The sequence below is a fragment of the Artibeus jamaicensis genome, unplaced genomic scaffold (assembly GCF_021234435.1).
Source record: "Artibeus jamaicensis isolate MK-2021 breed Jamaican fruit bat unplaced genomic scaffold, CSHL_Jam_final contig_233, whole genome shotgun sequence".
NCBI classification, from domain to species: Eukaryota; Metazoa; Chordata; class Mammalia; order Chiroptera; family Phyllostomidae; genus Artibeus; species Artibeus jamaicensis.
Window position 1 is genome coordinate 64,044,924 of NW_026521486.1, and position 27,110 is coordinate 64,072,033.

The following is a 27,110-nucleotide window of genomic DNA, read 5'->3' on the forward strand; positions in this document are numbered from 1 at the left end:
CTGCGCAGTTTGTAAATTAGTAAGTCCCTTGGAGCTAACTTCATAGGGCTGCGTGCCGATCCAGCAAAGGGATGCACACCAAGTAAACACAGCGGCAGACTCATAAAAAGCTACATCATGGTGGCTGAATGAAAAGGCCATCTTCATATTGCCTGCACCCTGGGGGAATTCACAGATTCATTTTATACTGCCCATCCATTTTCTCTGAATTAATTGCCATTTTACAGCATCATTTGGAATTGGGGCACATTGGGTGTGTGTACACACATCCTGCCTGAAAACAATGCCAGAGGATTTCCCACACAATGGTTCTGTTTTTCCAGAACATGGCAGACAAAAGATGGTGTAGGGGACTTGTTAACCAAAGGTCAGGGAGCACTCCCTTTTCTTTTCCAGGCTCTAAAGTAATCAAATCTTTGTGAAAATCAGTGAGCAAAAACTTTAGAACTCCGAGAGACAGGCCTCAAGCATAAGACTTCCAGCTTAGATGCCATTTCGTAGTAACAGATATTCTCTCTGTTGCTTTCTCAGAGCTCTTCCAGGGAGGTTCCTCTCCTGGAATTTTTCAAACATCCAGGTAGAACAGGAGACCACCTCCCCTCTCACGCTAACCCCATGCAATTCTTCCCTTGCAAATTGGAGGTTGTAAAAGAGCAGCCACCATCCAGTCCAGGTACAAAAGAGCTGCCACTTTCCTTGCCAAGAATTAGTGTGGAGACACCCTGCTACTAATACACTGATGTGTAAAAAGGTGAGATTTACAGTCAACAACTTTCTCTGTTAGGGCACTCAGAGGAGGACTTCCTTTCTTCCTTAAAAGAAGTGTCACAAATGATCAAAATATGCAATAACGTCTCAATAATTGAAGCAGCATGATACTGCAAGATGAATAGAGAAATCGAGTATTAGAAAAGAATAGAAAGTCAGAATTAAAACTAATTCCCCCTGGGACTTGCTGTATGACACAGATAGCATCTCAAATCAGTGGAGTAAAGATGAACTTCTTAATAAAACAGTGCTGAGGCAATTGGGTAGTTACGTGCAAAAAGACCAAGTTATTAACCAACATAATACTCGCCAGAATAAATCAAATAAGTCAAAGATTTACTTGGGGGGGACAAAAGGAAACATAAAATATAAGAAAATGCAAACGAATCCCTTTGTAACATCAGAATAAGGTAGGTCTTTCTACCATTCAAAACCCAGAGGTTATGAGAGAGAATAATGATGCCTTCAGGTACATAACAAACAAAAACCCTCTAAATGGCAAAATAATAGTAATAATGATACACCAAGAGCAAGTCAAAAGTTAAGTAACAAACTGGGAAAGGTATTTGTATCTCGTATCTCAGGGAACATAATCTCTCCACTATATATTTTTCGCAGAAAGGAAATACAAATGCCCTTGAACACACGAAGAGGTCCTCAACCTCAGCCACAAAAGCACAATTAACTGTAAGTCAGACGTGTATTACGAAACCATTTCTCGTCTGGTAGGTTGGCAAAAATCCAAGTCAGTGACAGCACAATACCAGCGGGGCAGCAGAGAAAGGGGCTCCTACAAAGCTGGTTCCAGACTCCTGTGAAGGGAAATTGACAATAACCATCAAAAATGCATCTGCCCTGCAACCTGGCAATCCCACTTCTGGGACTTTATCCTACAGATATAGATGTATAAGAACAACATTATTTGTACAGGTTTATTACTTGCAATATTATTTGTAATTACAAGATTTCAAACAAACATAAAGTCCATTGAGATTATCTTAATGTCCTAAATCCCCACTAATATGGACTAGTTACACTATGTATGATATTGCCACACATACAGAATACTATGTAGAGGTAAGCAGTCGAAAGTGTATGCTTTTTACATATTGATATGGAAAGATCAGCAGGCGTGATATCGTTATGTAACTAGAAACATGTATTCCTTCCCTGGTACCTGGCACAGAGCTCTGAAAACCTGTGTAGTTTCCTCCGCAACAAGGAGCATATTTTGTTGTATCATTTGTTTTTTCCCTGGTTTGTAACACAAGAGCTTCTAAGACCCTTGGCATCTCAGGAGTGAGAAGAATGTCTTTTTATATGCTAATGAGGTCGGCCGCAATTTAGCTTCTGGATGTGGCTGGTCCCCAGGGAAACCAGAGGAAGAAGGGATTGGAGGGTTTAAACTTTCAGCCTCATCCTCCAGACCTCCAAGCAGGGAAGAGGGGCTGGAAACAGTCAATCACCAAAGGCCAACAATTTAATCAATCAAGCCTTGGTCATAAAGCCTCCATATAAACAAAGGTGTTTGAAGAACTTCTAAGCTGGTGAATGCTTCCGCCTACTGAGCACACAGCATTATCCCAAACTCCACAGGGACAGCAGCTCCTGTGTTTGGGACCCTTCCAGACCTCTCCCTATGTACCTCTTCTTCTGTATGTCATTTGTATCCTTTATAATGTCCTTTACAATAAACCAGTAATAGTAAGTGAAGTGTTTTCCTGGGTTCTGTGAACCATAATAGCAAATTCTTGATCTGAGGAAGGTTTCAGGGGGACTCTCTCTATTTGTAGCCAAACTGAACAGAGGTGTATTCTGGGTAAGCTGGGACCCCCAACTACTTGCACCTGGCAACTGAAACTGGGGCAGTTTTCCAGGACGGGGGTTAAGACCCATGGCGTCTGCACTAACTCTGGGTGATGAGTGTCAGATTGTTTAATGTGAAAGAAAACCCCACACGTTTGGTGTCAGAAGTGTTCTGTGGGTAGAAATAGATCACAAGTAATATTACTGGGAAATGCATTAAGGGAAAAATGAGAAGAGTGAAGCTTTTGTGTAAGAAAGGAAAATAAAATAACATGTGTATTTATCTATATTTGCATTTAAAAAGTACAAGGTGAGTACACAAGAAACTAACAAAAATGCTTAACCAATTTGAAAGGAGAACCAGAGTGGAGGGGACATAAGTGGAGATAAAACAAATATATATGAGTAATATATATAAAATAATTCTATGTGTATAATTATTTTAAATTGCTCTGATTTTGAACCGAAAGAATATATGATTTTGTCAAACAGTAAATTAAAATTTTAAAGAAATCCAACATTGGCACAAAGATATAAAGACTGAAAAATACCCATGCTTCTGTCTCTTCGCTTATTGTTAACATATGAAAATCGCATCCTCAGGTAAACTTCTGACCAAGTCCCTCAGAACTTTTTCCCACCTAAGGAAGGCTTAGCACATGATGAATAGACAGGAGTCTCTGCTGATAGGATGGGTTTGTTCAAGGATCTTCAAGCACAGGAAGTGATCAAAGAAAGCCTCCGTATTTGAAAGGAAGGCAGAGCGTGGCAGTATGGGGTTTGTACTTGTGGATAAACAGCCATTGCAATCTCTCACCCAGGAAAGGGAGCCTGGGCTCTCTTGTGCGGGAATGCTGAGCAAAGCAGCACTCTATAGTCTTGTGGGTTTAGTCTGTTGTTTACTGGTTACATTTTCTAAGAGAGGCAATAATACCATGGTGTTTAAAGCTGAGGTCCCCAAAGTTGGGCTCAGATACCAGCCTCAAGTATGGGATGTGAACTTGGCTTAGTAACTCAATTTCAGTAAACCTCAGTTTCCTCAACTGCAAAACGCAGGTGATAATTAAGAAAATGATGCACACAAGTACCCTTAGCACAACTGGCACACAGTCGGGGCTTCATAAATAGTAACCATTAGCGTTATTAGGCCTGTGCTAAAGGGGGCCTGTTGTCCTGAATCTCATCAGGCAAAATAGCATGCAAAGTCTTTGCGGTTTTGAAGGAAGGATACAGAAAATGTCACTATTTCTCTCTCATTTTATTTTCAACTCATATTTAAATTAAGAGAGTGAAGCCCTCATCTGCACAGCTCCTACTGGAGCCATGTGTGAGAAGGTGTGGGTGTGAGTGAGACAATGCCTCCAAGCAATCCTATTCCTTGTGTTCCAGGCCAGGAAGTCTGCCCCTCTGAGCAGCAGCAAGCCACCTGCAGCAATTAACCACGCGTGGTAGAAAAATCTCACCTGAGGTTGGACAACTTTGACTGAGCGCAGTTTATCCTGTAAAACAGTTCAATTATTTGGCTTCTGAGAATCTTTTTACTACAGGTGCAAATAGCAGCTTAGCTTCCCCCGCCCCAAGATTTAATGATGTATTATTGACACATAATGTATATAAGTTCAAGGTGTGCAATGTGATGTTTTGCACATGTACAAATTGTGAAATGATTACACAATAAGATTAGTTAACACCTCCACCACCTCACCTTCTATTTGTTTTTTTTTTTGAGGTGAGAATATTTTAGATCTATTCTCTTAACAATGCTCAAGTATATAATACAGTACTGATAGCTACAGTCACCATGCTGTTCATGGAAGCCTCAGACCCACTCATGTTAGAGCTAAAAGCGTGTGCCCTTTGGTCAACATCTCCTCATTTTCCTCACCCTCCTTCCCCTGGTGAACCCTATTCTCCTCTCTATTTCTATGAGTTTGGCTTTTTTAGATTTTACCTATGTGAGATTATACAGTGTCATTCCCTGTCTGACTGATTTCACTTAGCATAATGCCTTCAAGGTTCATCCATATCATCATAAAAGGCAGGATTTGCTCTTTTTTATGGCCAAATAATAGTCCAATGTGTGTGTGTGTGTATGTGTGTGTGTGTACTACATTTTCTCCATTCATCCACTGATGGACACTTACATTGTTTCCACATCCTGGCTATTATCACTAATGCTGCAATAAACATAGATAGACATGAGTATAGCTCTTCAAGGAAGTGATTTCATCTCCTTCCCATGTGTACCCAGAAGTGAAATTGCTGGATCACACAGTAGTTCTAATATGACTCTGTTGAAAACCTCCATACTGTTTCCCACAGTGGCTGCACCAATTTCCATCCTTACCAACAGTTCATGAGGGTTCCCTTTTTTCACCAACACTTGTTTTATCTTTTTAATAATAGTCATTCTAACAGGTATAGGCAGTTTGTCTTTGGTTGTTGTGTTGCTCTTCAGTTTGGTTCTTCAATTCTCTTGTCCCATGGTTCAAGGTAACAATAATATCTGTATCCTAAAGGAGCCTCAGTAAATACCACACTTGGTGACTAAGAACCGAACCACTACCCGGAGAAATCATTTCACTGGTACAGCAGTGCAGGGGCGTTTATCGTTATCTTTTGAGACATCACAAGCTCTAAGAGGCTGGTGCTTATCTGGGAGTCTGGCTTAGGGAAATCCAGCACACTTCACTCCAGTTGCATGTCTATGGCCCTTTTGCAGCTTTGCAAGGGTGCCAAATTCAGCAAAACCTTTTTTGGAATCAATGCCCTTGATTGGCCTGGTTTCACAAGCAGTTTAGCAATGCTGAGTTTTCAAAAATCATCTGCAGTCCATATGTGTGCAAGGATGTCTGCCAAGTCCTTCGTGAGACTGGTTGCAGCATCAGAAAAAATGGGGGGAGGCTGCTTTGATTTGGGGAGGCAGGATAGAAAGGCAATGGAATGAACTAGAATACCTTCAGGGTCACACTCTGAGGCCCAAAACTAAACCTCATTTCAAAGTCCTCCTCTGCCCGCCACTAGTTTTGAGCACCTCAGAAAATTTCTATACCTCTCTTATCTCAGGATCCTCTCTGAAGAATAGGAAGAACAGTAGTGCTTATCTTATAGGGAATAAGTTCATTCATGTAGAACATTTAATACAGAGCTCAAAGCTCCCATAAATAAACTGATAAATCTTTCAAGTGGCAATATTAATAGCCCCTACTCATATGGTTATCGGGGTGCTCAGTGAATTCATGTGTATAATACCCTTTGACTAGAACTGAGGTCACCCTAAGAGCTCAGTAAGCATAAGCACAACACAAAGGCTCCTTGCCCTATTATGATACAAAATTATCATCCAGCCTACTTTGCAGAAGAGAGGTTCATCTGGAATTGCAATGTTAACCTGATCGGTAGTTTGCACTATATACATTGATTATTTGGGGCCTGAAAAACTGGAAATTTCTTATGGTCCAACCTAATTATTTAATTTAAACCTTTTAACTTAAACCTTGCTGTCTCAGAGAAGCACATGGAACTCTATCTGTTACAACCCAATCTCCTGTGTGATGTTACAGGGTTGTGCTTTTAAGGACAAGCCCCTTAGACCAGGTGTAGCTATCTAGGCCACCACTTTGGCATTGATGGAGCCGCCACCGGATGAGTAGTGAGTGGTGTCTCATCTCAGGCTCCGTGGAACAACCAGCCGGGCTTTCCCAGGCACAGCAGAAATATAACTACATGAAATACCTAGTATGCTTATCTCTACCAAGTTCCGAATACACTGTCACAACAAAGTGGCATACAACTTAGAATAAGATACTGTGATAGTTGTTTTTAAATAAAAATAAATACATAGGGGTTCAATCCCTGGTCGGGAGGCAAACAATGGGACAATGGGTAGATATCTCTCTCTCTCTCTCTCTCTCTCTCTCTCTCTCTCTCTCTCTCTCTTTAAAATCAATAAATATATATCCTCAGGTGAGGAACGAATAAATAAATACATACATACACACATACATACATTGATCTACTGTAACACCTTTCTTAGACTGAAGTGATTGAACTATCTTTGTTTAGAATAAACACAGTTTTCTTTATTCTTCTCTAATGGAAACCTTTCTGTTTTTTATTATATTTCAAAAGTCCAACATATTTTATGTAGCTCCTCATGATTTTAGAATCAGAATCTCTTGCAGGCAGTTTAACTACCATGTAACTATCGATTTGGCGCTGACTTGAGAGAGAGCTACAGCCACGTGCCCCTTGTCCGCTCCTCCGTGACCGCGGGGAGGAGCACGCAGGGCCCTGCGACTGAACGGTCTGTGTTTGGCTTCCAACTTATCTCAGCCTCGATATTTATTACCCACAGAAGAGGGACAACACTCATTTTTCAGAAAAATGAATTAAATAATACTGTTACTTCCCTTCTAATAATAGCTAGAGTTTACTGAGTGCTTGCTGTATACATGGCCCTGGGCAGGACCTTACCCAGAGGAGCTACTCAATGACATGCCTGGGAGGTGACATCCACACCACGAAACAAAGATCTGACCCAGTAAGTCTGACTCCACAGCCTACATGCGGAACCACATCACCCAAGGAGATGCTTTTTCCAAAAAGATATCACAAGTTGACTACTACTGTGTTGCTTTTACTTACCAAATGTTTAAAAGGCTTAGAGAAGTGGTTGTCAACTAGCTGATGCAGAGACACCCCAGAAGGTATTACGACTTTGTTAAGAGTTTAAGTGGCAAGTATAAAGCTCAGCTACAAGCTCAGGTGTGCAAAAATGCAATTGCACTCATTTTACTCTCTAATGGGACTTTCTTTCAAGTCCCGTTCAGGCAGGTGGTAGAATGGAGTCCAGGTAACCAAAATCACTTAAGTACCCCTCACATTACCATTCTTGCTCACCGGTGGCAGCGAGGAGACTAAGTCCTCCATCTTCTCTGCTCTTAGGTGCTGAGGTATACACGTCTTCCTGATTGGTTGTTGATCATCAAAGCCCACAGGCATGTCTCCATTCAATTTCTTCTGAGCCCCTCTCAAAAGTACAGGACAAATCTGAGTGTTCTCTCATGTCATCTGTGGCCATGGGAAATTCTGGGGCAGTGTCTTACAATGCTTCTGCTAAGATCCACCACAGGCCAGACAGTCATTTCTACTTTTTTTGCCAGACATGGGCTAAATATACGGCAGATCTCCCACAGTTTGCCACCTCTGTAGACTTTACCCAGGAAGTAATGCAGAGCCATCTCTGGCTACTTATAGATCCCAAACTAGTGGTGTGCTCATAAGTGTTTGTCACCCAGGTCTCCAAGGGCAGAGGTCTTGATTTGTCACAGTTTCCAGTTGCTGCAGGATAAATATTCTCAACATAGCCAATTTTAAGCTGCCAGTGTGAGAACACTGAATGTGGAACTGGGAGAGATGCCGTGCTTGGCTGCCATGAGTGGGTGCGGCCATTGCCCCAGGGCTGTGAATTGGGCTCCTCACTCCCTCAGTCAGCCCAGGGCTCCATCTGGCAGGGGCCAAGTCTCATCAACAACCCACCAACATCCACCCTTCTTCTTCCCATTTCTATCCCTAGTCCGGCTCCTTTAGGTCTTTTGGGGGCTAGAAGCATTGGCTTTGCCTGACCACAGAGTCAACCAGTTTTTCCAGGTTTTTTAAAACAAAATTCAAAAACTTGACTTTGTACTTCACTAGTTATTCATTCAATGGCAGGTACTAATGGCTTACTGTCTAGTCCTGAATTGGAAGAGAAAATATCAGATTGGAGGATGGGGGTAGGAAAGACTTACTATATCAAAATAATAGCTCGCTACATTACAGAAAATTCACTCCCTCTCTCACCTTGCAGAACACCCCCAGCACTGCTGCCAAAGATTATTCCCGCTCTTTATTCCCCACATAGCGAAGGCACAGCACGTTCTTCCGTGGATGCTCAGGCTACCAATTCAGGTTTGCAAAACACACGGTTTCATTTATTTTTCTCTATAATGGAAATTAACTTTATAGCATAGCACTCTGGCCAATTTTTAAAAATTTAAAATGTACACAATCTTTGACCCAACAATTTTATTTTTTATATATACCTGCTGTGGGTTGAATTGTGTCCTCCCTCCTCAAAATTTGTTGTTGAAGTTCTAATCCCAGTACTTTGAATGTGACTGCATTTGGAGAGAGAGTCTTTAAAGAGGTAAGCGAGTTAAAATGAGGCCATCCAAGCAGGCTCTAGTGAAATATGACGGGTCCTTACAGGCAGAGGAGATCGGGACTCAGAGGAAGACCATGTGATGACACAAGGAGAAAAAGTCGTCTGTAAGCCAAGAAGAGAGGCCTCCGAAGAAACCAACCTTGCCAACACCTTGATCTCAAACTCCCAGCCTACAGAAATGTGAGAAAATAAATTTTGTTTAAGCCACCCAGTCTGTGGAACTTTTTTACAAAAGTCCTAACAAATGAGTACAATATTTTAAAAAATACTTGCACATTTTTACAAGGTAGGTAGCTATGGGAAAGTACTCAGACTTTTAGAACTTGACTTCAATTAATCAGAACAATGGAAGACAAAAGAGCAGAGCGTGGAGCACACACTAGGAATGCCCCTCCAGTGCCCCCCAACATTTTTAGTGTACCCTACTGACTTCCAGCTGCAGCACCTGCTCTCCTTGGTCTGAGGGCTTTCTCATTCCTTCCAGGGCAGCAGTTGCCAGGGCACTGATGCAATTAATGCTCATTCACACCCCTTCCCATCCCAGCATCCTTCAGCCAGTGACTGATGGGAGCTCCCAGAACTTTCAGTGCTGAGCTATGAGCTCCTTGAGTTTTCCCAGCTGTACTAAGCTCCAGTTACTCAGCATGGTGGCTGGTTTAATAATACACCTGTTTATTGGATCCTTCTCTGATGTATCTCCAGAGCAGATGCACTTGCTGTATGTGTCTCCAATATGAAAAGTATCTTCTGTCCTCTCTCTCTTTTTTCTAACTTCTCATCCAAGTCCCATTCAGGTGGGTGGTAGAACAGAGTCGGTGGAGAGAACAATTGAGGTCCGGACAAAAAGCTGTTGATGTGCTATAAAACACCTGTTAGCATTGGCCCTCCTGGCCCAACGGCCACCTCCTTAAATTCCTGTCTCACTTGCTTAAAAGACTAAGTTAAAAGAATTTTTGGTCCTCTTGGCATTCCTCACCTTATTGAAAATAGAGCAGTTTTATAAAATGAGATAGAGAATAACACGAATAGTTGTGATTATTGAGTTCTGTGTACCAGCATTAAGTGTTTCACATGCTTAAAATTATTTAATTCTTACAATAACCACTGGAGACAACATATTACTATTATTAGTATGTTAGTATTTAACATACTAATTGACACTCAGAGTAATTAGGTAACCTACCCAGGATCACACAATTAACAAGTGGCAGAATCAAAATTCAAACTCTCATCTGACCCAAGAGTATAAGCTCTGTTTAAAATAAACTTTTGGGTGTTTCTTTTTCTAAGCTTCTTTGTGGTCTTAAGATTGTTAAAGAAATCTATTATAGGAAGCTGTTCAAATTGACTTATTCAGCTGGAGAAAAATGTGGTAACATACTCTAACACCTCTGACCTTGTGTCGTTGCTGAATCTGGGTTTGAGGCACCTTGTCGAGACCACAGGAAGGATAAGTTTTGGAGTTAACCAGTCCCCTAGACCCATGGAAAACCAGAAGGCAGAAACACAGCAAACATTTTTTTAAACAAATTGGTTTGGCAGAGGGAGAAGTTAACAAGATTTGTTATATTTTTATTTTAATTAATATGACTAAAGTGACTGCAGTGAATGATACGTGGCAGTGTGTTGGTGTTACACAAGTAAACACACATGCACGCACAAATCCCACATGGCGTATTCTATTGTGACTTGGGTTTTCATTGACAACACCTAGTAGTTTAACAAGGGGAACCTGACACTGGAAAAGAAGAGGAAGACTCGCTTGCTGGATATGCTGACATTCAGAGAGAAGCAATGGAAAGCATTTGTCATAGAAAATTTGAAAATTCGTGAAGCATGAGCAGCACATGACCTTTCTCCTTATATGGAATTAGCAAGAGACAATTACTACATGTCTAGTAAGTTATTTTGCAACTTGTGGCTGATGAAATTAAGTGGATTATTTTCTGAAGAGACACAAGATTCATGTGTTGTGCACAGCAGAAAATATCTGCAATTTTCACACATAGTTTTAATGAATGAACACAATCACAATTTATATAAAGTGAGGGTCATCACATGTTTTTCTAGGAGCTTCTCTAATCAAAAGTATTTAGCTTCTAGGTTTTATTTTTATTATATTAGTCTCTACTATTCTGTTTTTATATTGTTTCAAATTTGAAAAACAAATCTGAATGAAAATTTGTTTTCTTGGCTCCCATATTTTGATTCTGAAAGATGGGGAAATATTATGTTCTTAGAACATGGGTGTGTGATATCGTTAAAGTTTTGGCAGCTACCATTTGCAGTAATTAACTTACGATTAATTTAGCGTGATTGTTTGTGCCAGGTTATACTCTCTAATTAGTAAAGCACTTCAGATGTTTCAGCTTGCAAAAGTACAAGTTACAGTTTATAACATTATTGGTTCTTTAGGAATCAGAAGTGTGAGCATGGTCATACAAACCAGTTTTCAATTTTCTCTGATTTCTCCAGAACCTTAACTGTTTTGCCCTGAGTAATTTTAATAAGAACATTGAGTACGAAGGTACTCATTTTGGGCAAAATCTCCCTCAGTGACATACCCAAACTGTGGCTATAATTGGATTTTTGAGTGTAAAGCTTCTATATTTTCCCATAATAGGTGGCATTTACATTTTACATTTAGTTTACATTTTCTTCTTGAACTTATAAAACTTCAAGTTTTAATTCATCTTTTCAAAAAAAAACCCAACTTGAAGCAGGATAGGAAATCTTTGATATTGGCTGCACATTCATTCAGGGCCCAACCTTACTATCTTTCCTTTCATCAGTAATCACCGTGGGCCCTTTGTTTCCGCATTGCCTGACGCATGCCCGATAACATCTCCAATTCATGGTTACACTAATACAGTTTGCATACATCAGGTAATTGATTCCACCTTCTAGAGTTGCTGAGTCACAACACCGGAGTCACAGACATCTTTGCTTTACCACATAACGGAAGTAGACGAATCATTTCAGCTCCCCTGCCCCAAGCTGTCTCTGTGTTAGCTGAATGTAGGTCATCACAGATAACTGCAGTTGACACTTCCTCCCGCTTTCCAGATTTAACCTTTGCCTCTCCAACACACGTCTCTCGCTCCCATCATTTCAAAATGTGCCTTCAAATAGAACAAACATTTTGAACTAAATAACACTGGCTCTGTGAAACACCTTTACAGTCTACCAGCTGTGGAATCATACATTTTCTAGATAAGGAACACAGGCTCAGAGAAGTTTAACCAGTTTGCTCAAGCCTTATATAAACAAAGCCAGTGGTTTCCAAACTGCCTGAATATCGGAATCACCTGGAATCACACATACAGATTTCCAGGCCCCATCTCTAGTTAGTTTCATGGGTGGATCATGAGTGTTTTCCCACTACAGTCTATTATGTGTTATTTGTGTCTTATTTTTATTTTCTAGGTGGACTTCAGCAAAGAAAGGAAACTAAACCAATGTACTTTATTTTAATAAGTCGAGGAATATGTGAACGGTAGTGTAAACAGTAACTTATCTTGAGCCGCCTCTTTTCTCTGAAGGAGATTTTATCAGAAAATGCTACGGGAAGAAAAGCCAAGACTGGCACAGTGGCTGCGGTGGTGGGCTTGTCAACTGCCCTGGCAGGGAACTAGGAAGAAGCCCTGACTTACCGCATTTGCTCATTTCCATGGTATAAATACTCCCACCATGGCAAATTTCAAACTACTGATGGCTTAATAGCCTGCTCACAAAATTTCTAAATATTTAACAATCAGCCCCAAACTGTGCCAATTGTTAAACATACTACTAGGTTTAGAGTGTATTGGGGGCGGGGGGGATGAACGATTTCCCAACATTATCTAAACTGCCCATTAGGTGGTTCGAATTGGTTGGGAACTCCCCCAGAATCCCTCTGATGGTCTCATGCTCTGACCCCCAAAGGTGCCTGAGTGCCCTCCAGTCCTTATCTCCCACCCAGTTTCCAACCGCATGTTCTGATATAGGTCTGGGGCACCCTGATGGCCTAGGATGGGACTAGCAGATGGAGCATTTAGTGCCCAGGTGGCAAACACAAGGCCAAATCCGGCCCTCTGCCTTGTTTTATCCAGCCTGGCACCTGGTCCCTACCCGGCAGCAGTGCCGAGCTCTCGAGTAACTGTTAAGGAGTAGTTACATTTGTAAAATCCTAAAATTATTTGGCCCTTTGAAGGCAACCGTGAGGCTGATGTGGCCCCCAGTGAAAATGAGTTTGACACCCTGGGCTAGTGGAGGAGAAGTGGACGGCATCTTTAGTAGTAGGATGACGGCTCTTTCCTCCTTACCTGCTCATAGCAGGGGGAGTACCATAAGGGGGCTACACTCCACTTGAGAGGCTGCTATCCTTGACAAGCCTGAAAGACCAGGGTGAGAAGAAACACAAAATACATCGTGTTTTTAACTTGAGAGAAAAAAAAAAGAGCTGAGCCTTTCCATGTCCCCCTCACCATAGGAGAAAGACACAGTCAAAAGCAAGTGCGGGATCAACATTAATGTGAAGCTGTCCAGCAAAAGGCTGGAGGTACCACTGGCCTGCTTTTAATTCATGAGTTACACTAGAGAAACGGAGTGGCTTCTCGAAGCTCCCATGTGGCCAGGCCCAGCAGGGCACAACCAGAGCTCATCCAGTGACAGAGACTATTCTTTCCCCAAGTAGACTTTGTGCACCAGACTCCTCCAGGGAAACTGAGTGATGATGGCAGTCGGACATGGTGTGGGCCCCTGAGCCCACGCTACCACGCTACCACATGTAAAAAGCATCAAAAACACATTCTAAAACTAACGCTACCACGCTACCACGTGTAAAAAGCATCAAAAACACATTCTAAAACTAAATACTGTAAGTGATTGTAGGGTCACTTATATTTTAGATTACTTCTTTGGTAAACTTCCGGAAGTTGGGAGAAATATTTTCTGAGTGTTTGTACCACAACGAAGGCATAAAATCCACCCTTGCACTCCCTGAGTAGCCAAACACCGCACTGCTCTGGATAACATGTGTTCCATGTGAGCTCGGCTTCCTTCTGGCTGAACCCATTTGTACAATGTATGTGCATGCCCATATACTCTTTTTTTCGTGACTAGAAAGGTAGATGTTTGTTTCATTTGTCTTCTGTGAAGGCAAAGTTAAAATTTGAATTCCCAATGAATCAACCAGAGAACTGAATCACAGTCTGACTCTCACAACCAGCCATAAGATCTTGGTCCAGTCATTTAATGAGTATTTTCCCATCTGTAAAATGAACGTATTTATGCTTAAGTCTGAGGGTAACCTTTCCTACCATGTACTAAGTAATTTATCATGTTCTTTATCCTTAATTCTCAAAGTCATCCTTCAGGGGTTTTTAAGAGTTCAGATTCCCAGAGATCCAGGGATGAGAGCGGAAATGAACATGCAGGCTCTGTATATGCATATTTTGTGCATTTTTACCTGGTTTCTCAACCAGGGACACATGGGAATCTCAGCGTGAAGGGTGCAGATGGAGGGAAGGATAAAACTGGGGCGATAGGTTTGTGAACTTTGGAAAAACTTCCATTGTGATTTTAATGTTCTCTCCCCAGTTCAGCTTGTGAAATACCAATTTCTACAAAAATTACCACCAGTGCATAATATTGATTTGGGTATATACTGCCTGGAGGGATGGAATGAACGGCAAAAAGAGATGAGGAAACTTTTAGGATAATGGAAATGTAATGTTTCTTGGTTGTGGTGCTGGTTTCACAGACGTATACAATCTTTCCAAGCTCATTGAGCTCTAATTTTTTTAATGATTGCAGTTTATTGTACGTGAAAGTATATTTTAATAAAAATTTATTAAAACATTGAATTAACAGTCCCAGCTTCTAAATACCAACAAATCTCACGGAATATCTCTCAAGTAAACTACTTACCCACCGATTCAAGTGCATATCTTTTGAATTGCTCTACAGTGTAGTGGTAGAAAAATACTGACCCCTCAAGACTGCTCTCTCCCCTGGGCCACTGAGCAGGGCTTTTGAGAGGCAACAAGTAGTACGCTGCAAGGATTCACTGTCACACAGACACTGGGGTAATGGCCTTGACCTCATGAGAACCACACCATAATCCATCTACCACCCAATACATCAAGTTCATGTGGAGTGACTTACTGCAGTGGGACAACCCAGACTTTACAGTCGTAGGTAAGATAAACTGGGAGTTGTGCGCAGTTCCCAGCAAGCTAGCTGTAACTCGTTCCTTTACTGTAGATCAGTGGTCAGCCATCGGAAACTCTGTCCTGACCAACTTTCAGTCTCTAATTTACTTTACAGTATGCCTCAGTATATATTGTACAGAAGCTGAGATGATTTGTATTCTAAAAAAAAAGAATCCAATTAATTTCTAACTTATTTCCATCTTTAGTGCCTTGGTAACTTTTTAAAAAATCAACAAACTATTTTAACACATCAGTGGAATGTAAGCCAATCCGTGTATGCCCTCAGTTCTTTATAACCCCATGATAATGCTAAGATCGTTAACAAACTATCTTACTGCAAATCAATGATTTTGTACAAGCACTTTTGACCAAATAAAGCAATTTAGAACAGATTGTTTATTTGTTTTCTAACCTATAAGCACAAATAATCAGTTATCTCCGGTACCTTTTATGTACTAGTGTAAAGATTTTATGTATTGTTTTATTATGAAGTGTATATTTTTTAAAAATCAAATTTATCATGATTTGCAAGATAAAGAGTAAGAAAACAGAATATGTTCTACAAGAGAAGTAGTAAAAAAGTTTATGTTAAATTTTTTATTACTATTTATTTTTCAAGTACAGTTTTCTGCTTTGATTCTGCCTTGGAAATTCTATATTTTTCCTACATTTATGCAAAGATATTATGGGCTTTTGGATTGCTACAAAAGAACTATAACATTTAACTAACCCTGTTATGAGTAGAAAGTTTCTAAAAGATAATTATATTTTCCATGTAATAACATTCTGGAGAAACCAAACACTTGAAATAAACAGAAGTGAAATACTTGATTTTTATTTTGAAATGTCTACAAAGTTTTACTTTTCCATTATACAAATACTTTTTCAAAATTCAGACATTATTTAAATGTAAGCCAGTCCTCATACAAATAGAATACACACAAAGATAAAAATATACATATTCTTTCAGCAAACTTTGTTACATAAATAAGAAAAATATATACAGCTGGTCTTTTAAATCTAAGATAAAGTATCTTAACATTTAACCACACACAGAAGGTACTAAAAAACACTACAGGAAAACTTAAAAGCACAAAAAATTCAGTTTATGACATCTACAATTATAAAGATAATAGAACCAATCTTAGAGTAATATATATGAGGTCTGTCCAGAAAAAGTCCAGCCATTGTTAATATAAAGAGAACGGGTTTTGTGACATCGATTTAACCAGGCAGCCAAGGAGAGTGGACTAGAATGTGCATGTGCGAACGATGACCTCACTGTGTTAGTCAATGGAGGTAACTGACTCCATTGAGTGAGTGTGTGTACTGCATGACCATCACATCCAAATTGACTGAGCGAGTACAGCAATGAATCTGCATCAAATTTTGCAGTAAGCTTAACATTCCTCAGCAGAAACTGTCTGGATGATTCAGAAAGCTTTCAGGAACACTGCAATGAGTACAATGCGAATAAAAATGTAGCGTAAGTGCTTCAAAGATGGTCAAGGCTTTGTTGAAAGTGATCCATGTTCTGGAAGGTCTGCAACAAGCAGAACGCCTGAGAATGTTGAACATGTTGATGGGCTACAATCGACAAAGATAGGCGACTGGCAGTGTGAGAACTAGAAGCTGATCTGGGGATTCCCAAAACTACTGGCTTTTCCCAAAACTGAAATCTCTTCTGAAGGGGAAGAGATTTCAGACCATCGATGAGATCCAACAAAATATGATGGGGCAGCTGATGGCAATTATAACAAAGGATTTTGCAGAGTGTTTTGAACAGTGGAAGAAATGATGGGAGAACTGTGTGAGGTCTTCCCCTGCTTTGAAGGGGACTGAGGCATCATTGTCCTACATACAGCGTTTCTTGTATCTTGTACCTTCTTCAATAAATGTCTCTATTTTTCATATTGCATGGCTGGATACTTTCTGGACAGACCTTGTACTTCATATCAGGATCTTAATTTTTACTTCACTTTGTTCACTTTTTAGAATATTCTCTAGGTAGGTAAAATTCATGATTCTACCAGCTATCCATGACACCTAATACAAAAGTTAAAACGTGAAGAACTATGTAATCTATGTCTTTATAATTTGAAATAGATGTAAAAAGAATTCTTTAAAAGTTAAATTTGTATCAACGTGTGTTAAAATTTTCCAAGTAAATTGAATTGGCTATTGAAAAATCAAATAATTCTCCTTAAGTGGGAAATGTTAGGGGAAAAAACCCAAACACTTGAAGAGCCCTAACATAGCAAAGCTTATGAGGAAAAATTGTGCCAGTGGTTCCCTAGACAAAAGTGATTCGGCCAGGTGTATGTTTAATTATGTTTTGCCCCAGAAATTCTCCTTCCTTTTCTGAGCTCGTGCCAGAGTTTGAAAAGCCTGGAGACTAGAGGCTGCAGAGCGAGCAGAAATCTCAGATAATCTGTCCTCATCTGTAATGAAAGAATTATTGTCAGTGCAATATTATCTTACAGAAAAGCATCAAGCTTTGTAATGTCAATACTGACTCTGACAGAAAAAAAGTATCTACTAAAATATAAGCTGTTAACATTTTCAGGATAGTCCGCGGTAATTTTTCAAGTTGACCATGTTTAGAAGTCAAACATTTAAATGTTAAATGGGCATTCTGTTTCCTTCCTGAAGTCCCACAATGTCATTACCTCAACACATGGCTTATGATTTCACTACTACCTGGAAACAATTCATCTTCACACTGTCCTGTCCTACTTTAAAAAGTACAGCAAAAGCATTTTAGAACTTCTTAAAAATAAAATGCCAGAGCTTAACGTGGTACTTACATCACATTTCTAAAATAATCTTACTTAATGTAGAAATAATATTTAACTTTAAAATGCTACCCTTTCATTATTACTGAAATTCCTCACTCTGAGTAATCAAATCTACTATAAGATTATTTGTGAACATTGTTCTTCCATTAAAAACAGAAATGGGTTCAAATTGTCCAGATATTTGCATTTGAAAATGTAACAACTTGATTTCTATCTCGTTCAGTTCTGAAAAAAGTCCCAAACTTGCCAAGAGAAAAGAAAACCTTTAATGTACATGAACTTAAAATATATAAATTATTCATTCAAATTAATTTTAAATCCAAAATTTATAAATTCAATCATTTCATACTTCTAAGGATTAATTCAAATTGTAATTTCAATTGTTCACATCAAGAATTCAAGATTCCTCTTGCCACTATTAGAAGCAAGTGAATTTGTCATCATGAAAACTACACAGGGAGAAAACATTTATTTTCATATTTTTCTTGAGAGTTGAAAATTGACACTAATATACACACATTTGGAAAAATGATGGATATAATGCTAGGCCATATTCCTGAGCCCCCACCTAGACGGGGTAGAGAACAAAAAGGGGAGGGACCTCAGTGTGATATGAGGCTCAATTTCTTTTCATCTAATTGCCCCGGAGATAACTTCACCCCCTCACAAGATTCCAAGGATACAGTGAAGTAACATCTGTGAGAGTACTTTGTAAAGTCTACAGTGCTAATCAATTGTAAGATCATTATACTATTATAAGTGTCATATAATAAAACCTCATACTTTTTTATCTTGTGTTACAGACTATGGAAATACCTTCATCATTAAAGGCTTCATGCCGGGGTAACTGGAAATTGTTCTTCCTTGCTTTTCCAACTTAAAAAGAAAGAAACAAGAAGAAATTATCTTTCAAAGCTACCCAACAGTATATCATTTACAAAAACCCTTAGTGAAAGTAGGCTGTCAAAATTTTATTAATTTTAAATCTTTTATAGAAATTACTATCGAAGGGCCATTAATTCATAATGTGTTTATTATTAACAAATGTACATAACAATGGATAACCTCCTAGAATTGTTTTCAATGATTATATTGCTTTTCCAAATTTAAAAGAATGTAGCAGGGTTCTGTTTAAAGATACAGATAAAACACATAGATTTACAAATATGATATAAACCCATAGGAAAGAAAATGGGAGACAAGAACAAGCAACAAAATTTTAGAAAGTGGAAAGCAGATGAAGCAAGTTGAATCCTAAGGCAGCAGAAGAGGAAAACCAAGAAGCAACCACTTTGCTCCCCTAATGGCTCAGCATGTGGGAGTCCTGAGTAGCACTGAGGTTGGAGTGACCCTAGGACTGGACCAGGAAACTGGTTGGCTACTGAAAACATCGGGGGAACACTATGTATAGCATATGAGTGTCTGATCACTGTGCTGTACACCTGAAACTAATACAAAATATTAAAAGCAACTATAACTTAAAAATAAAACAGACCTCCTAGATCTTTCTATAAATTTGCACAGGTGGGTGACTGCCCATCTCTCAAAAGAGAAATGGAAGTTTCATCTGTAAAGGTTTATCAAAGCTACTGACTAACAGATACCAGGTTCACCTGCGGGCCAGGGTGTCCACATTCAAAACAGAGAGCTTATATAAATTTTTTAAAACCCAGAAAAGGTAGAACATAAAAATTAGTAACCCTTTCAAATTAAAATAAAAAGATAGAGATGGCACACAAGAGAGGTAAGGTAAGAAAATAAGATTGTGGTCAGCATGTCCAATACCTGAATTAACACGAGTGCCAGGAAAAAAAAAAAAAACAGAAAATGAAAGGGAAGAAATTACTGACTAAATGATTTAAGACAATTTCCCAGAAGTGAGGAACTGAGTTTCCAGACTGTAAAGGTCTACTGAGTGCCAGCAAAATGAATGAAAAGACACGCACTGTAAATTTCAGGGCATTAGGTATAAAGAAAAAATCCCAAAAAGCTGCTAGGAAAAGAAGCCACACATGAAAGATCAAAAATAAAAAGTGCATCCAATTTCACAAAAGTAATAGTGTAAGCTAGAAAAGAGCAGAGCATGCCAAATGAAACTAAAGGAAAACAATTTATGCCCTTGAATTCTAGATCCAGGCAATATTTGGCAATGTCTGAAAACATTTTTGGTTGTCACACCTGAGGAAGGGGTGCTAAGGCACCTAGTGCATCGCCTGTACACGTGTGGGAAAGAACTTGAGACACCTCTCACTTACACAAAAGTGAACTTGGGTACAGTACAATGAACTGCTCCAAAGTTGAGACTCTTCCTACTTAAAGAAATTACATTAATTTTTTAAAAACTAGATAGCATAATTCATTAACATAGAGTAGATACTTAGAGCCTTTGTACCTATGAGTGTAAGACTTTCATTTTAAAAGTCAAAAAATTGAAACCAAAATAATTACCGTTATGCTGAAATTCTGGGTCTCTCAGAGAGCCCTGAATTCGACGAGAAGGATGCCAGTAGGATGAAGCACAGGGTGGAGAAGGAGACTGTCCAGGTGTGTTTGTTGGACAGTCTTGAATTTCTGACACTGGATGAGCTGCCGCAGACAATTTGGGGATATTGATGTCAGAATCTTCCCTCAAAGGCAGGGGATCAGCTGTTGTCACACCAGCAGCTGGAGAAGTCACAAGGGCTACCGCATGACTTTCTTTCTAAATGACCAAAAAATAAAATAAAATAAAGATATATACATGTGTGTACATATGTGGTCTGTCTGGAAAAAGTCCAGTCATTGTTAGTAAAAGAATGGTTTGCGCCACATGGATGTAACCTGGCAGCCAAGGAGAGTGGACTGGAAGGCGCACGTGTGAACAAAGATGACTTCGCTGTACTAGTCAGTGGGGGTGGTAGACACTGTTGAGTGAGCATGTGTACTATGTGGCCATCGCATCAAAATGACTGAGAGAATAAAGCAATGAATCCGCATCAAATTTTGTGTTAAGCTTGAGCACTCCTCTGTGGAACTATTCAGATGATTCAGAAGGCTGCAGCTGTGGGCAACTGGTGATCGGCAGTTTCATCATGACAACACGCCTGCTCAAGTACCAAATCTCGTGTGGAGTATTTTGGCAAAACATCAAAAACCGCAGGTGACTCAGCCCCCTACAGCCCAGATTTGGCACTCTGCAACTTTTGGCTTGTTCCCAAACTAAAATCCCCTTTGAAAGGGAAGAGATTTTAGACTGCCAATGAAATTCAGGAAAATAGGATGGGGCAGCTGATGGCAATTGGGAGAAGGGTGTGAGGTCCCGAGGTGCCTACTTTGGGAGACTGAAGTGTTATTGTCCTATGTACAGTGTTTCTTGTATCTTGCATCTTCTTCAACAAATGTCTCTATTCTTCATAGCACATGGCTGGACACTTTATGGACAGATCTCCTATATAACTAAACCAAACATTTAAACACACACAAAAATATGTTGTTATAAACACAACAGGAGAAAATTTAGGGAAAACTTAGGTAACCTCCATATGGAGAAGACGGCATAAGCCTAACAGCCAATATAAACAAATTCAGCTATATAAAAAATATACAAACATTAAAAAAATTTTAAAAATCAAACTTGAGGAAAATATATAAATTAGATGACTGATGAATTACTATCATTGCTACATAAGTATTTCTTTTAAAATAACAAGAGATAAACCTAATTAAAAAGTCAATTTCAATACATATAAGTAATTCATATATACACAAAATATAAATGTCAAACATTCTACTTCATTTATAATCAAATAATTTCAAAATAGAAGTACTGAGGTACTAGTTTTTCACTTCGAAAATTACAAAGATTACTTTCTGAAAAAAAACAAACTATAATACCCAGAGCTGGCAAGAATGTAGGAAAATTGGCAGTACCGTGTTGGGAACGCAGTCTTTTGGGGAGCTGGCAAAACATGGCAAAAGCCTTAAAACTTTGAATTCTTTGGCCACACAATAACACTTAGGGAGTATTTACACAAAAAGGAATAATAAGAGCACAAACAAAAATGTAACTAAAGGATGGGCTTCAAAATAGGAAAATTAAGAAATAACAATAGGCATATACTTTTTAAAAATGTCATTCCTGGCTTGTATGATTCAGTGGATTGAGTGCTGGCCTGAGAACCAAACGGTTGCCAGTTCAATTCCCAGTCAGGGCACATGCCTGGGTTGTGAGCCAGGTCCCCAGTAGGGGGCACACAAGAGGCAACCACACATTTTTTATTTCTCTCCCTCTTTCTCCCTTCTTTCCCTTATCTAAAAACAAATAAATAAAATCTACAGAAAAATATTTCAATAAGCATCTACTTAAAACAACTAAAGTACAACTACAGACTGTATATCATGTTATTAAAAATGATATAGAAATGACATTTAACTAGATGGAAATATGTTCACAGTACACTAGTGAGAAAAAATAGATTATAAAGCCTAATCTACAGTATAATAAACAAAGACACTATATACCTAAATAACTCAAAAATTCAACAGTGGATATCTATGAACAGTAGGTGTGACATCATTTTTCTTTTTTATTGTGGTATTTTTTTGTTTTCTACAATAACATTACTATCCTAAAAGTCCTCATATAGTTTTACTTTTTAAGAGAATATAAACCAATAAAAGCAAATACAGTTCCAAACTTCCCTGGTTATTTCTTGTTGTTTTTAGTTATTAACTTTGAGTTTATCGATGCAATATTCAAAACACTGCTTCTGACCTTAGGAATCATTTTCTGCAATTAAAGAGCTTACTGCTTCAAAGTGCAGAGAGCCTAAGGTCTTATCCAACAATCATATATTTTTACATCAAAATCTAAGATAAAAACCACAAATCTTCTTGCTTCCCCTTTTAGCTATATCACTTAGGAAAATTGTTCTTTGATTTTATATGTGTGTGTACAAATTTTATATATGTATATAAATTATATATAAGGTCTCTGTCAAATTGGTTTTACTATTATTAAAAAGACTTGAATAAAATCTGTATATTTTGAACACAGAGGGTTTCCAGGTTTAATTTAACTGACTTAGTGATCTGCTTTTGAGCTTAAAGCCCCCTTATTGGCCTCGGTGCTTCCACTCACCCCCCAGTACAGTCTATTCTGCACTGAGTAGTGAGTGATTTTCCTTACTGTGTAAGTCACAGATGTGTACATGCTTTGTTGCTTCCACTCCTCCAAGGGCTTCCCAGAGCCATCAGAACAATACACCCACTCCTCACCCAGCGTCCCCTCTCCATCCCCAATCCCTACCCTCTCTTCTTCCCTCTCCAGGCTCCAGTCGCACCGGCCCTTTCACTCTAAAAACTCACTGTTGTACAGTTGGACTTGCTGTTTTTTCTACCTGGAAAACAATCTGTGCCCCAGATCTCTGTGGGCACCTCCCTCATTAGTCAGCTCTTAGACAAAATGTCACCTCCTCAGAGGTGCCTGTCCTGATGGCCCAAAGTAAGGCAGGCTCATCCCTTGGAAATCACTTGTGGTTTTAACTCACTCACAGCACTCACTACTACCTGGAATTGTCTTTCTTAAAACTTGTTTGTCTGTTTCTTCCAATAAAAAAAAAAAAAGCAAGCTTCATGATGGTAGAAACCTCCATCAGGGATTTTGTCCTGATTACCAATGACTCTCTAGATAAGAGCACCTTAAACACTGAGCTGAGTGAATGAAAACAAAACCCCTGATACTCCCCTCAAAAGACAGGTCCCGTCCGGTGTTCTCTTACTCAGTACGTAGCACCCGCTATCAATCCTTCTGGGCAAGCCAGGAACCCAGAAGCCATTCGTGGTCTCTCATCCCCTATTACCCAACCCAGCACTAAGCCTTCCCACTGTTCCCCATATACGATTCTTCAGTTGCTTGCGCTTCTATCTACACCCACCCTCCTCAGTTTCAGTCTATCCACATTTCCTACTAGACTACTACAATGGCCTTTTTCACAGGTATCCGCAGTCTACTCTCACCTTCTGTGGCAACCAAAAAGATCTTTAAAATATTTCAGTGGCTCCCCACAGCTCTTGAGAAGATGGCAGACATTCTCAATTCGGCTGTCTTTTCCAGCACCATCTTGTACCTGCTCCCTGCCACACCTGATACTGATCTGTTTCATAAAACCCTGCATTGTTTCTCTCTATGGAGTCTTGGCACATACTACACTTCTCCTCCCACCCTTTCACCTGGTCAACTCTTCCTCTTCCTTTATTATCCCAGCTAAATTATGACTTCCAAAAAGCTTCCTGACTCCTAGGACCATGCGAATTCCTTCCGGAATAGCACCATATAGCACTCTGAAACTCTTGCTAGTTTTAACTTTACCTTTTTAGGAGTGTAATTCTTTGAATAATGTGAATCTCTCTCACTGGGCTATGAGTTCCGTAAGACTCTGTACCATATCTATTTTGCTACCTCGTCTAGGTAAGTAGATAAGAAAAATCTGCTAAATGAATAAACAAAGTGAGCTAACAGACACTGGGTTTTTAATAACATTTATAAAATGTGTAAATGGTACTTGATTAAAACAATACCATGAGAATTCAACTCTAAAGTTCTGTGAGGCAGTATTGTTTCGGGATTAAAAACGTGTGCTCTGAGATTAGACTCCACCATTCGGCAGCTGTGTGACCCCAGTCCCATCATCTGGCTGAGAATAAAAACACCAACCTCCCAGAGTCCCAATAAAGACACGTAAAACACTTAGCACGAGGCCTAGAAAAAAGCAAGCACTCAGGAATGCTACCTGTTATAACCACCCCCATGTAAGTTACCCAACTTGCTGCTGCCCCCTAATACTCCCACATTTCAAAGTATGTCATGAAAAGTTAACAGTGAAAAAATGTTTGGACATTATGATAATATATTCTCCCTAATTTCTATAGTAAAAAGTAAATGATATGAAGTAATCAATTAATTAATCTACCAGAAACTGAATAGCCTATTTATTATATAATATTAGCTTTTATAAGAAAATAAAGGGGAAAAAGTATTGCTGCCTCCCAGCAATCAAGGGGTAGACACTGGGAAATAACCAAATCTAGCTCCTGGCACAGCCGCAGGTGGTGCAGGTGGCAGAAAATTCACAGGGAGGGAGTGCTAATCAAGTTGTTAATAAGAAGCCTGCTTATTTTAGAGGAGTTTATAATTAAAATGCTACAACTATATTATACACATGATCAGGTGGAAATTGGCATTAAAATGTTAAAGGACAGTATTACTCCATTTTAATTAATTAAAGTAATTTTATTATTCAAAAAATTAATTCCACAATAAACGAAAATACATATAAATCTAGCTGCAAATATGGAAATATGGATTAGGGCCACTCATTTTAGCTGAAGATAGTCAGCCCTATGGGCAAAGCTAACTAGACGCTCACACCTTCCAGGTGACAGACAGGATTCCTGAAGAAGGAACACAATAGTCCACAAGAGATTCCAAAATCTGGCTCTGAGCAAGCCTCTAAACTGCTATTGTCACATTTCTTTTAATAAACCAATGTATACGTAAGCAACAGGAAGCAGTTTAGATAATCTGTCACCCTGATAACACTCCTTCAACACACTGGGCCAGGCTCTAAGTCCCAGGTTTGGGGGTCTGGACTCTGATCCCATCTCCCACCTCTCCCCAGAACCCTCCACTATGCCCTGATGAACAGCCTTCAGCCAAACACCCTAGAGAAATTCAACCTTTTCTCTGAATATTCTCTATTCTAATTCAGTCACTTACCCTACATGTTAAGTCTTGTCATTACTAGTAATTGCAACCTCTTCAGAATCTAATTTTAAAATTAATCCACAGGTACCCCAAATCCAACAAGTCCTTAAGGCTGACAAGACTTCCCCCATCTATTGAACCCGGCGTCTCTGCACTGAACCTTACTTTCTTCCGTTCAATTTCCCCTCCCTGACCAACTCGACTTCCATGGGTACTCATTATAATCACTTCCCTACGAATACCTTAACTCCCCTACCCATTTTCTCACTTTGTCTTACTCCCTTGACAAAACATGAACCCCAGTCAAATCCAACTCTCTACTCATCCTGCACCTCTGTAGCCAAACATGCCCAGACAAAAACACACAAACCATCCTGACTGGTCTTACATCAAAGCTGTGACCTAAAAGGGCCCCTTCATGCTGCCCTGCAGTATCTCACATTCCCTCGGCTCACTGACTGTCCCACTCTCTGGAAAGACTATTTCAGCTTTATTCTCTTTCCTCAAACCTCCAAAATTTTCTTCCCCTACCTCATTCCCAGCAAGGATCTTTCTTCATATTCTGCCAAAAGCAAGAGACTTTCCAAAAGCTCCCGCCACATTTTCCTATGTTTCATCAGCAGTGCCCATATAATCTACTCTGCCTTCCCTTTTTTAACAATGAAGGAACTGTCGCAGTGCCCAAGGCTAACCTCTCCACACCTCCACCAGACCCTATGCCCCTTCTCCTACCCAGGAACATCTATCACACAATTTTCCTCCCACTCCTGCATCACCTTTTCCCTCTCTTTAAAATTGTTTTCATCAACATACAAATGTGCTATCATCTCCTCTTTCCTGATTTTACTTCTTCCAACTCCCACTCCCATACTCTGCTCCCTTTCATGAAAAAAAAATCTTCACAGACTTGCCTGCCATGCTCCCCTCCTTTTGTTCTCTTGAACTCACACGAATTTAGGCTTTTATCCCACATTAGCAAAACCACCCTCTGTCAAGGTCTCCAATAACCTCCTTGTTACTAAATCCAATAATCAATTTCCATGACTTGCTCTCCTCCTCAACATCTCTAGGACACCACGGTCCCGTTTCCCACTACTTCAGTCTCTTTGCTGCTTACTCAACTTCCCAGTATCAGAAACCTGGGGCTCAGACCTCTCTGCACTTACTCTTTTCTGTCTAAATCCACTTCCTGATGACCTTCCCCAGTCTCAAGACCTTGCACACCTGTATGATAAAGAGCTTCAGACCTATATCTGAACCCAACCTCTCCTCCACAATCTAAAATCAACTGCCTACTCAACATGTCTACTTGTATGCCTAAAAGCTTCTCAAGTTCAATGTGTCCAAAACAGGACTCCTGGTCTTCCCTGAAAATTTTTGTCCTCATACTGTTATCCTCTTATCAGCAAAATGGCAATTTGGCCCTTATTGCTCAGGCCAGAAATCCTGAGTTATCCTTGATTTTCCTCTTTCTCCCACCCCATATCTTATACATCAGCAAATCTTCTCAACCATACTGTCAATGAATATCCAGAATCACACTTCATCACATCACCTGCATTACCACTGCAATGATCCAAACAACTGTCACT

The 27,110-nt window shown here is 39.6% G+C and overlaps 1 protein-coding gene across 5 annotated transcripts in view; it reads right to left on the reverse strand.

Annotated features, from left to right (window-relative positions):
* Window positions 1–15,790: 15,790 nt before the first annotated feature.
* MDM1 (Mdm1 nuclear protein) overlaps window positions 15,791–27,110 on the reverse strand; it is a 32,871-nt gene continuing 21,551 nt past the window's right edge. For all 5 annotated transcript variants that reach the window (XM_053662115.1, XM_053662116.1, XM_037133076.2 and 2 more), the window contains 3 exons: window positions 20,223–20,475; window positions 18,591–18,650; window positions 15,791–17,417 (listed from right to left, as the gene is read on the reverse strand). In XM_053662115.1, the coding sequence (XP_053518090.1) occupies window positions 17,305–17,417; window positions 18,591–18,650; window positions 20,223–20,475 (426 nt within the window). In that variant the 3' untranslated portion in view covers window positions 15,791–17,304. The remainder of the gene's footprint in view (window positions 17,418–18,590; window positions 18,651–20,222; window positions 20,476–27,110) is intronic.